Genomic DNA, 13,098 nt, shown 5'->3' with positions numbered 1-13,098 from the left:
TGTATACTTTCCTTATGCCGAGACGCACCGCACCTCATCCAGCACCGGGACACACCGAGACACATCTCCGCGGGTTGACTTTCCGCAACCGTAGTCTGGTATTTTGAGACAATTTTCTAGTTGTTCACTTAACACACTATCTGCGGGCGGATTCGCGCTCATAACAGAGATAAACATCTCTGAAAAGAAGTGATAACATTAACCCATACTGTATACATCAATATGAGATCAAAAGTCATGCGTAAAAATAACTTACACGCAATTTACGATGAGTCGAGTGAAAAGGTAAAATTACCCTTCCCGCCCAACACCACCAGTCGAGTGAAACGATAAAATTACCCTTCCCGCAGAGAGTGTGTTTTAAGCAAACTTTTACTTGAATTTTTCACTTTGTTATGCCATACCCTCTACTTTAACTTATACAAAGACAATGATTAAAACATTCCGTTGAGCCAAGACAATAATGACCTCATGTTATTAGGCAATAGGCTGATGCATACCCCAAAGAAGTTAGATAGTTTATGTATTAATTTTAAATCAAACACAGATTTTTTGAGTCTACTAAGTTGTATTTTATTAACAAAAACACATAAAAAATTTATGTTGTGACAATTGTTTCGCCTTGTTAGCGCATTATCAAACGAATTTGAAGATCAAACAAGGCGAAACAATTGTCACAATATAATTTTTTTATGTGTTTTTGTTAGTAGAATACAACTTAGTAGGCTCAAAAAATCTGTGTTTGATTTAAAATTAATACATAAATTAAAATGGAGTTCTACAAATTAAACGCCAAATCAATAAATACGTTAGATAGTTATCATTACAGTGAAATAGTAAGAAATGATTTAAATATCATCCTTATGCATTTGTCTGTAGAACCCTTTGTATGGCTCTCCCAAATACTTATTACTGTGCTTTAGTGGCCTTCCGCCAGTATTATAGTGTGAATCTTATTTTTGAACAACAAAAAAAACATGGCTCAAGCAATAAAATCTGATGTCCAGAACTCAATTCCTCACTCTGCCACATCTTGATTTCCATTTTCTAAAACAAAGTCCATAGCAGTCGTACCACCATTTATATTACCACATTTTATTTATTGTTTTGGCATTCAGTTTGTGGTAAGACATGATAAAATCGTAAAAGAAAAACACTTGTTTTTGTACCACTTAAATTTATTTTATTATGACAACTAGTTCCGAAAGCTATGCTTCCATCTTCAGGTCTAAATGTAAACAATTTACATTCAGACCTGAAGATGGAAGCATAGCTTCCGAAACTAGTTGTCATAGTAAAATAAACTTTAAAAAATAAGTGTTTTTCTTTTACAATTTTACCACATTTTTAATAAAACAAATTTTAAACTTTAAATTACACACACCTTATATATATTTATAACTTATATTGTATTTGATTATGTACTATATTGGCTCTTAGTATATTTTCTGATAATTTATTATAGTATTTTCTATTCTTCTTTACTCTTTTCGTACTTTCCATTTTTATAACACTCATATGCTTTGTGTGTCATAACCGCAACTCCGATACTATCCGTTAAGTGCTTGTTTTCTGAACAGTATTTTTATTTGATGGCTTATCGTCCCTTAAGGCTGTTATAGCAAGTGTCTGGATATTTCAATGTAATAATTACATAGTCCTTTGATGTTTGTATTTTTGTATATTTAATTTTTAGTTGATTTCGAATTATGTAGTAAGTTAGCATCTCTTAACGGATAGTATATACATGAATACTGGTATTGGGAAATAAATTGAAGATGTCGGACGAAAACTGACTTATCTGTTTATCTTTATATGATCTGAAGATTTAGTGGTGTATTTAAAAAAATATTATTACTATAAGATACTTGATATGCACGTTTTGTATGTCAGACATCTTCAATTACATAAAACATTTTGATATTTATTTTATTTAAATATTACCTTAAATACATCAAAACAATCAAGCATAAAAGAGTATTTGGGCACTGCATAGCGTCTACACGCAGTGTTACATTGATTGATAATAACTTGGAGGCAAGATAATCAGATATGCGCTTCAGGTACCAGTCTAGGATGATATCAAATAAATATTAGAGTGAAAAATCACTTTTTGTTTTTATTACAAATTTATTTTGACCCCCCTGGGAATCGGACCTAGGACCTCCGGCATGGTAGTCAAACGCGCTAATCGCTATACTACGGAGGTACTGTAAAAAAGAACTTAAGGCTATGAGAAATGCATGAAATATTTAAGATATTAACAGGCATGATAAAATTTCTCTGTTTAAAATTATTAACCTTTTAACCGCGTCAACTTTGTTCCTGAGAGACGCCCGTACGCAGCTGTATTTCGCTGTTTTTAAAATGATTACTTTTATCATGTATTTAGTTAAGAAACGATTTATTTTCCTAAACAAAAACGTTCAATGGGATTCATTGTGCCTTTTTGGTACTCTATAATACACTTGTGTCACATTATTCTTGAAATATATCGTAATATAAACAAATAAGATCGTAACATAAATAAATCAAAGCACGCATCGTGTGTCACTCTTACCCACTGGCGATGCGTAGCGTCGAGAGTGAGACAGATATAGGGCATGATGTGCCCTATATCTGTATTATGATATGTGTGCCGCGTGGATAGAGTTAATAATCTATGCAAAAAATTAAATATGTCTTGCCTTATTATAATGCATTCCTTTAAATAAATTCATATATGCATTTGAATTTTTTTTAATTTCACTTAACAATTCTTCTATTTTACATGTTATTCTTATTTTATGTAGATATTTCAACTACATATATATGTATGTATGAATTATAAAATAAATGCATTTGCTGATCATATCATGCAAAATCCGATTTTCTTGTAAAATGAAAAATTAATTCAACTTTGAATCGGAGTCTATATTTCATTAATTAATTACTTTTAACCCTTTGACTACAACAGATACACACATCTGTGATACTACACAAATGTAACCATAGATCTATATCAAAGAAAAGTGTATGCTTCGGTAATACATACCTTGAATATTACTCAAGCAGTATTTTTAAATATTTTTTATAATTGATTTATTATTGGCTTTCAAGTAGCACGCTGTCTGCCATAAGCAATGTGTAGTGTTGCGTGTATAGCTGTTACGAGCAACAGATGGCGCTACCATTATGTTTTTTTTTCAAATTTTTCTTATTCTACCAGTTAGAGCGATCAAAGTAATAATTTCCTCAATGATGTACTGTTTTAGACTCACCAATGTCATAACAAAGGAATCAGTGACTTTGTATTCCTCGGATCCTGCAGTTTGGTGGCTACAGGTAAACTATTATTTCATTTATTATATTAATTTGTGATTTTTGAGAATATTTTCCCTCGAAATTTCTCTTGTATTTTTGCATCAATTTCCGTGCATTAGTCGGCTAAGTCGGATTACTAACAGTAATCGACCTCTATTCACCCTTAAGTTCAGCAAAGCTGTTAAATTAGCAAAACAGATTTGACTGAAGATACATGTTCAATTCTAAATAAAATCGCTTTTATGTTCAATTTGTTTTCATTTTTAATAATTTCAATATTCATAATAATTCATAGATTCTGACTCTGGAATCATAGTTTTTTCCTCATTCTGACTGTAGATGAGTTTTCTTTTTGTCTGCATATAATTTCAACATCCAATGGTGCATAGGGCACTGCATCATATTGAAGCAGTGTTATCTTTTTTCGTTTAATACATTCAGGAAACGTGATCAGCCCTGTGATTCAGATACCAGTGCAGGGTAATATTAAATCAATATTGGAGTGAATAATTCATATTTATATTGAACCGAACCTGTGACACTGCGCAGAAAGCCTAACGCACAAACTACTGCACTATGCAGGCGAACAAAACTTATTAGTCAGTCTAAAAAATGGCTGTCTATTTATTGCAACCAGTTGTTGGTGCATCTCTGATTGGCAGCGTAAACCCAGATATAGGACGTTTGTCCACTACACAGGATTTCACCGTCCGGCAGTCCGGTTTTGAAAAATGAAAACGACTACGACAGTTTAGCGTGATCGAATTTACGCGCAACGTGTTCATGCACCGATCAAGAGCTCCGATCCGAAGAAAGATGGTCAAAAGCACAAGCCAATCGTCGTTTTAAAACGCTAACTGACGGTAAAATTACACGGAATTCCGGGTAGTGGACAAGCGCCCTTACAGTGTATTATTTTTATTTGTAGTGAATCAGGGTTTTCTAATCTTTATGTCTTAGTGTGTTTGTTTTTTTTAAAAATAATATTACAATTCTATAGTATTCCATCTCTGTTTTACAATTTCAGCTGGACATAGTTCGGAAAGTAAGAATGTCGCTATTTGGGACTCTTTGATGCCGCGGAAAAAATCTCTAGTGTCTGGTAATTTTCTTGTATATTATCGTCAAAAATGTGATGTATGTTTAGATGTTATGTGTCATAGTGCTCTAAATTTGTTTAATGCACAGAGGTTTTAAACGTATGCTAAGATGCCAGAAAGTATGAAGAATGGAAGAAGGCTGACTGATTTTGAAATGAAATCACAATATTTTAGTGTGTCCAAAATTTTTGTTTACAAATTCTGGTTTTGCTTCAGGAGTTATTTATATCAATTTTTTATTGATGTGTCAATATAGATTTGATGCAGGTGAAAAATTATTTCATGAAAATTTCTGCTAACAAAAAAAACGTAATAATTTCTATGTTTAAAAGCATCTTTTACATACTGTTGATAGAGAGCGGGAGACGCGTATAAGTGCTCTATTTGCTTACTTTTGATAGAGCGCGATATGCTAAAAAACATTGTTCAGATCGGAATTGGGTAGAATGGCAAATGTTACACAGTGTGCAAAATGAAGCACTGTAAATGCCCAGACTTCCATATTCTTCTTTATCTATGTTGAGATATTGATAAAAAAATATTAAAATGAAATGTTACAATTATCGTAAAGGTGGAGACTGACCGGAGCATTTCATCGTAACATAACACATTACGATGCGAGCATTCAGGCAGTCAGTACAGCGAGCCGAGCACTCCATTCATAGTTTCAGATGCTCGGTGATGCTCGCCGCGAGCGATGTTACGACGTTATGTTACGACAAAATTCTCCGATCAGTCTCCACCTTTAGGTGTTGTAATGTTACAAGAGTAATGTAGTATTACAGTAGAGTCTCGATTATTCGACCTAAACCGGCCGCAGCAAGGTTGGATAACACGGAAAATGATAACAACGACATTGAAAATGTGTTAATTTTATTTGCACATTGAAAACTTTTCAAATATGTACATGCAACTCAATGTAACGAACTAAAACATCACAATGCATTGAACTACAAAGGTAAAGAAAAGGAGCAATGCCCCGGTAGGCCAGATAACTTGGAAGGTTGGATAACGGAGACTCTAGTGTATTAGATATACCTATATGTAAATGCTAATTATTGATAGAACACATCTTTGTTCGGCAATTTGCCTCCTTTGATTTGTCTGTCTGCATTGACCGCTTGGAATGTCACTCGCAGCGTTCACGTGCCACGACACGGGCGCCAACTGCCTGGGCTACGCGACGGGGCCGGGGCTCATGGTGTCGGGCGGGCGGCGCGGGGACGTGTGCGTGCTGGACGCCAAGACGCGCACCCTGCGCCACCGCTTCCAGGCGCACGACTCCGCCGTCAAGTGCCTCACCGTCGGGCCCAACGAGGACATCTTCGCCACCGGCGCCGCCGACGGGGACATCAAGGTAACTTTGCCCTTTTCGTCCTTCATATCGCTCACTCCTTTCAAGAACGTCACAAATCAAAAAACTTGATTTTTCAGGAGAACGTTTTTAAAGTTTAAAAATATAACGCAATTTATTAAAAATAAATATCAAGCCACTTATAGAACTGTTTACTGTGCAACAGACATGCCTCTTTTGCTGGGATATATCCCATATAGTACATTTTCTGGGCATTCCGAAAACATGGACAACTGAAAATTGATGATTTTTGATTTATGACGTTCTTGAAAGGAGTGAGCGATATGGGAATAGTATCTGACACTAGACCGGACTCACATTGAGCCAGTTACTGACGCCAAGAACTGACTTGCACTGTTTACACCGGGAATATAGAAGTCCCTGACGTTAAAATAAATTTATATGAAAGCAGTACTGAGTCAGCGCTAACATGCCTTATATTTAAAGTCAGTTACTGACTCAATGTAAATCCGGCCTCAGACAATTTTTTCAATAATTTCATTAATTGATCCGGCAGTCACTTTGTGGTAAAATCTATCCATTTTTAATTAATGTTTTACTTAGTAAATACCACTATTACTTAAAATCTACTGTGACACGTGTTTCGATGCATTCCGCATCATTTTCAAATACCGTATGTGAAGCTAATTCCAAATTTTAGAGTTGGGTCCTTGGGACGTTGAGGGACTAAGTAAAACATTAATTTAAAAAAATAATTTCAATTTTGCATTCAATCAATATCCATTTTTTTCCATGTAAATTCTGCCACACATTGATAATAATTTTATCCAAATGTTTCTACCAGCTAGTTGATGTTTTGGGAGTGATTTTTTTACATGCTTTTCCTGACTATTGTCTGATTCATCATGATTATTAACTATTGGGTTGATGCAAAAGTAATGACCGTTTTTTATGATCCCAGGTAAAAAATTTTTTTTTCATAAATTATGAATAGTATCTTCTTTTTTTATGATTCCATTGTATAAAGGATGCTTTCCCTCTACTTTCTATTCAGTTTTGGCCTGGCCAGAGTTCAGTAATAACCCCTTGTATTTTTTCAAAATGTCGTTTGATAAAGTGCATTTACGTCATTGTTTACTTTATGAATTCCGTAAAGACAATACCGCGAGTGTGGCAACCAAAAACATTTGTAAAGTGTACGGAGCAGATGTCATCAAAGTTCGACAGGTACGAAGATGGTTTGCAAAATTCCGATCTGGAGATTTTTCACTCATTGATAAACCACGTACCGGGCGGCCATTGAAGTCTGATGAAGACGAATTAAAAGTCATAATTGACACCAATCCACGTCTAACCATCAGAGAGATTGTGTCAATGATGGGAGTCAACCAAACAATCGCATTAAGACATTTGAAGCGTATGGAAATGGTTTCGCGGTACGACGTTTGGATACCTTATCAATTGTCGGCTGCCAATTTATTGGATCGTGTTTCAACGCGCGTTGCTTTGAGTGCGAGACATAAACATGAACCTTTTTTGCATCGTTTGGTGATGGGAGATGAGAAATGGGTCGTGTACAACAACGTGACAAGAAAAAGACATTGGACTATACCTGGACAAGCCCCATTAACAACTTCGAAGGCTGAAATCCATAAAAAAAAGTTATACTTTGTGTTTGGTGGAATAATAAGGGTATTGTGTAATTTGAACTCTTGGAACACGATAAGACAAGCACAGCAGAACGATATTGTCAGCATTTATCCAAATTGAACATGGTCCTTCAAAAGGATAGACCAGAATTGGTAAACAGAAAAGGGGCAGTGTTTCATCACGACAACGCGCGACCACATGTGGCTATGATGACCCAACACAAGCTAAATGAGTTAAATTGGGATGTTATCAAGCATCCACTGTATTTTCCAGATCTTGCTCTTTCTGAATTTTATTTATTCCGATCACTGCAAAAAAATTTAAATGATGAAAAAATTATTCAATAGAGCAGGTAAAAACATCCCTTACTTCATTTTTCGCATCAAAATCCACGGAATTTTATACTACTGGTATTAATAAGTTGATAGAAAGATGGGAGAAGGTTATAAGAACTGATGGAAATTATATAATTTATTAAATAAATAATACACAAGAAAAAAAAATATTAAAAAAATATATGTAAAAAACGGTCAAAACTTTTGCATCAACCCAATATATGCACATTTATATTTAAAAAATTGCTTACATATTTTATTTTATGTCCATCAAAAAAAAAAAAGAAATCAACTCATGTATCAATTTTTTACTCCTAAATATCTACAGTTACTGTTAAGGAATTTTTATTTATCTTTATTTTTGTGTTATGGTTATATATTTCTTTTACTTTATATTTTTATTCCTGCGAATGATTTACCCTCTATTCTGCCCAGGGATTCATGTTAAACCAAAAGGATCTTTGTCTCTCGTTAGATAGTTTAATAGTGTTGTCGCGCAGGTATGGGCCCTGAGCGGGCACGGGCTGGTCCACTGGTTCCCGGGAGAGCACGCCCGCAGCTCCTTCTTCAAGCACATCGGGCAGGGGGTCACGCAGCTGCTGGTGGACTCGCACGCGCGCCTCTTCTCCTGCGGCGCCGACGGCACCATGAAGGTGCGCCAGCTGCCCGACCGCGCGCCCACCCACCACATCTAGGTAAGGACGCAATTCCGCTTCCACATCCAAAGGCATTAGAAAGATGAGTCTTGGAGCGAATGATGTAATGATGAGCAAATGATGTAATGATGATATGTAATGATGTAATGATGATATGCAATTATGTAACAATGATATGAGCAAATGATGTCTGAATGTAGCTGACTAGGATATATGATAACCTAACCTAACCAAACCAAACCAAACCAAATCTAACCTAACCTTTTTCTTCTTCTTCTTCATGTCCCCTATCAGGTCCCCCCAACGTTGGCGATCACTCTGGCGAAGGCTTTGCAGTCCTGTGCCGTCTGGAACAATATAAATCAGATCACTTTTTCTTCTTCTTGGTGCCTGTTTATTAGCCTCTCACGATGTGATTCCCAGCTGTCAATCCATCTCTTTGGTGGTCTGCCCTGGAGTTGTCTACCTTGGGGCTGGCCGTGCAGTTCAATGTGGGGGAGTCTGGATGGTTCCATTCTTTAAACGCATACCATTGTCTTCTTCGTTGTCTTCCCCACCTAACGACTTCTCGCATAGTTCCTTATTCTATCTCGTAGACTCTTACCAGATATGATCCTTAGTATCACATCACGTCAAGTATTTTAAATACTTGAAACTAGTCAGGTCAAGAGTTGGAATAATCAGCGAGTATGTATGAGATGCGTGAATGTGGGAAAGGCAAAGATGTTCTATAGTCACTGCCTACCCCTACGGTGAAGCAGCGTGATGGATTACTTAGTCAATTACATAGACTAAATGTAGGGGTGATTGAAGAAGAATTAGTTAGTGATATATTTTTCATACCTTTATGTAACCACATTTTACTGTAATCGATACATTTATACTTTTTCACTAATTTATCACTTAAAATATATGTATTCTTCCAGGTCCCCTAGCAGGATGTGTCCGCAACATGAATTAGCAATAAAATGGTGTTTACTTGATTTCCAATTTGTAAAATGTTGATTGATTTCCTTTTTGCGTGTTATGTATGTATATGTATATATTTATTTAATTAATACAATATGTCCGATTGTAAATCATGTATGATACCGATATTGTTTCGTATTGATGTTTGGCTCCGGGCGACCTAGACAAACCTGTAGTTCCTCAAAATCTCAGCTTTTCTCTCGCTTAGTCACTTTATTTATTAAGACATAGTTCTATCAATGTTAAATCTGGAATGTTTCTATTTATAGTTGTGTGGAATTATTTAAAGACATTACCGCACCCTCCTGCCATTAATAAAATAAGCCCATCAATTTGACATTAGATCTTGTGTTTATCTAATATTTACTTCAGAATTATTTGTATATTTAGTTGATACGCATATTTGAATCAAGCCGTCAAGTTTTTATTTTATTTTTTAATTAAATGTCGATAAAATGGAGCTATATTTACTTTTAAAAATGTCGCTAGGACAGCTATTTATGACTTTTTAAGAATTTCTTGAAAGTTTTCTCGGTTCGTCAACCACGTTAAAGGATGTATGATCCATATGTATTGGTTAAATACGTATCTATAGCATACAAAATGACTGGGTTAGCGAATATTTTTTGGCCGTTTCCAAAATGCGCCATGCTTACAATATTGTGTCGGGGCGTTTCCCTAAATTCTTGAATACGGCTGTTGTAAGTCTACTTCCATAAATATACATATACCATTAGATGCTTTTTGAATGTGATTCATATTATTTAACCGTATTAGCCTTATTAAACACCATCCAACGTGTTTTTAAGCATTGAGCAATGTATTTGGAGCGCTATGACGTAAATAACATTTTGTTTTTGTAAACGAGTTAATGTTGTATTTAGAAAATTCTTTGTAAGTTGCTTTGGTAAGATTCGATAATGTTGATCAATCTTATGGTGATCTAAAAATAACCCGTATTTATTTCAGATTTTGCTATATTTTTTATCTTTCCATTTTATTTAAATTGATTTATTTTTTTATGTTTTTATTTGACCATATTTTTAACGATCAATGTTCTAGAGCAGGAATGGTGAACCTTTTACCTCAGGTGTCTCAAAAAACACCTTGTATTCAAATAATTGAAGAAATCTTCACGTGTCGTCAAGAATTCACGGCAAATTTTGATAAAATATTTCTTTTTTTTTAAAAAAAAAAAATGATGTGCACTTCACGTTGCTACTCTATTTATTTATCGGTTTTAAAGACTATTTTTTTTTTCTTTTAAAATTGTATTTAACTTATGAAAACTTCTCGGAAAACCTTAGGGTGGAGACTTACCAGAGCCATTTCGTCGTAACTTAACACGTTACAATACGAGCATTCGTATGTTAAAGTATGAAACAAACATACTTTTACAAATTATATATGAAAATTTTGTGAAAGGAACCAGAATTTCTGTATGTGTTAAGAATTATGATAAAATTCAAATCAACAAGCTTAATTAACTTGTATAAACAGCATTGCCGAATTTGTAATACTTTCTTTTTTACCCTTATCCGCACCCAATGGTGCATAGGGCACTGCATCATATAAACACAGTGTTATCTTGATCATTAACACATGAAGGAAAGGTGATCAGCCCTCCGCTTCAGGTACCAATCCAGGGTAATATTGAGTGAATATTAGAGTGAAAAAATCACTTGTATTTATTTGAACTCCAGAACGGTAGCCAAACGTGCTGACCATTAACACTACGGAGGTGGACATACATTGTAATACATATGGTGGTTTGTAATACATATACATCTTATTAGTATTGAACTGATTTGTTCAGCAGTTTAATTTGTTTTCTTTTTAAATGCAAAGAAATGATGTTGTGAAGAAATAAAGGTCACAGGTTCGCCGTTTCTATTCTAACATACGGTTCTGGTGCTAATTAGTGAGCAGTTTGGAGTTTGTGGTTTGTATACCAATAATAGCTTGGATAGTAGAGTGGGAAACATCCCTAAACGATTGGAAACGACTGTCGTTCGTTTGATTAGTAATTTCTGTTTATTTACTCGTGTTTCTTGTTGCAAATTATACTATACGTATAGTGTTAAAACTTATCTTTTAGGCTGGTAAATTGGAGACTTCATACTGTATTTATCCACACTGCCTTTGTCTGGAACAAAGCGTGGTGTCTATACGTCGTTATGTATGTAATCTCCATGTTTACCGCAGTGAGTTAGTTAATTATATCCTGTTAAGAGGCTTCGGAAGTTTTTTATTTAATTTATATCATTTGCGGTTAACCCAATCACCGTGGAGCTTCCATATGGCAAACCTAGCGAGCTGCCAGCACTTGAGATCCAAGCCTCAGTTTCTCTGGACAGATTACTCGGATCGCAATTTTGGTTACTTTAATATGTGGCCTATTCTTCATACTATTGACATCTTTTAAATAGTCTCGTGAAAAATATACTTTTATACAATTTAATATTGAAATTTAGCTTTATTCGCTACTATAAACGGATTAAGTATATCTGTATACTGTATAGCATCACAATAGTATCTTGAACGCTCTTGTTTGAGAATGTGAGAGATACATTAATTTGTTTATTTATGGTTTAATTTTTAAATAAGCAGATATGGGTTGTTTTTGTATGACCGGATCTCAACAGTCCATTCAGGTACACTTACCAAGAGACAGGACAAATGTAGATATGCTGAGCAGTTCATCAATTGAACAGTTGAGCCGATGGACAAATCTCTGGTTAATTCAGACACTGATTCACTAGTCGGTACAGATATTTCATGATTCCCTGCTGACGGTACTTATCCAGTTGAATGAACCAATAAATCAAAAGATCCTTTGTTCAATTGATCCAATCTTGATAACCGAATCACTCGGTGAAATAGATCTTCCGAGTCTGAATTATAAGGCTCGAGTAGATAATTTAGTATGGTAAAATTTTGACTTAGTTGTTTATCTGTCTGAGGCACGCAGTGTGGACGCCATGACACACAGGAGACCCGGGGATTGGGCTAAAACGCCATAACGCCTTACGTCTAATTGTGGTTAAGAGTTATCCTCTCTCGGTGTTTACAATTTAATCTTTATCTTCTTCTTATCATCTTGATATTTGTAATAATCTAACATTTGTATTACCCTACTATAAGACAACTTTACTATTGTAAACCAAAAATATTTATGTGTTATTTAAAAGAAACTTACATTATTGGATAATGGTTAAATTTTGATGTGAACTAGTGTTTAATCTGATATATATTTAGTACGTAATGAATCAACAATAAAACAATGCCTTGTGACTGAATGTTAAGGGGTGATTATCAGAATCGGAGAACGTTAATTTATTAACATACGAAGGCAGACTAGAGTAATTATCGATGCACTCGCTACAGCATGGACTATGTATTATACAAACATAAGTATCTTTTGCTTAGATATTGAATCATTACGTTCGGCACGACATTCCTTGTTATGCTTAGCATCGCTTCAAAATGTAATCATCTTTATTTTTCTTTGAAAACTATCCGGAATGTAGATTTTCCTTTAAAATATTATTGAATTATACATAGTTTTAACATGAAAGTGAGAAACTCAAATTTAAGAAGTATATTAAAATATGCTAACCTTATTTATAAGATGTTATATAACATATATATTGCTTTTCTGATGCAAAATATTTGTTTAACACGTTCGTGGATACTTTTTTCACATGTGGCTCACTTGTATAAACACAGCGTCAGCCCTACACTTCCAATACTAGTCCAGGGTAGTATGA

At 34.8% G+C, this 13,098-nt stretch overlaps 1 protein-coding gene across 3 annotated transcripts in view; it reads left to right on the top strand.

The window, feature by feature from the left end:
* Rbcn-3A (rabconnectin-3 alpha) overlaps positions 1 to 10,527 on the top strand; it is a 96,682-nt gene extending 86,155 nt beyond the window's left edge. For all 3 annotated transcript variants that reach the window (XM_088273531.1, XM_088273530.1, XM_088273529.1), the window contains 5 exons: positions 3,255 to 3,324; positions 4,331 to 4,405; positions 5,543 to 5,760; positions 8,204 to 8,398; positions 9,286 to 10,527. In XM_088273531.1, coding sequence (XP_088129657.1) covers positions 3,255 to 3,324; positions 4,331 to 4,405; positions 5,543 to 5,760; positions 8,204 to 8,398 — 558 coding nt within the window. In that variant the 3' untranslated portion in view covers positions 9,286 to 10,527. The remainder of the gene's footprint in view (positions 1 to 3,254; positions 3,325 to 4,330; positions 4,406 to 5,542; positions 5,761 to 8,203; positions 8,399 to 9,285) is intronic.
* The last annotated feature ends 2,571 nt before the right edge of the window (positions 10,528 to 13,098 follow it).

The sequence above is a fragment of the Brachycentrus maculatus genome, unplaced genomic scaffold (genome assembly GCF_059751285.1).
Source record: "Brachycentrus maculatus isolate JH-2025_06_01 unplaced genomic scaffold, ASM5975128v1 h1tg000586l, whole genome shotgun sequence".
In the NCBI taxonomy this organism is placed as follows: domain Eukaryota; kingdom Metazoa; phylum Arthropoda; class Insecta; order Trichoptera; family Brachycentridae; genus Brachycentrus; species Brachycentrus maculatus.
Note: the sequence above shows the minus strand (reverse complement) of the source record. Positions and strands in the feature narration are given on the sequence as shown.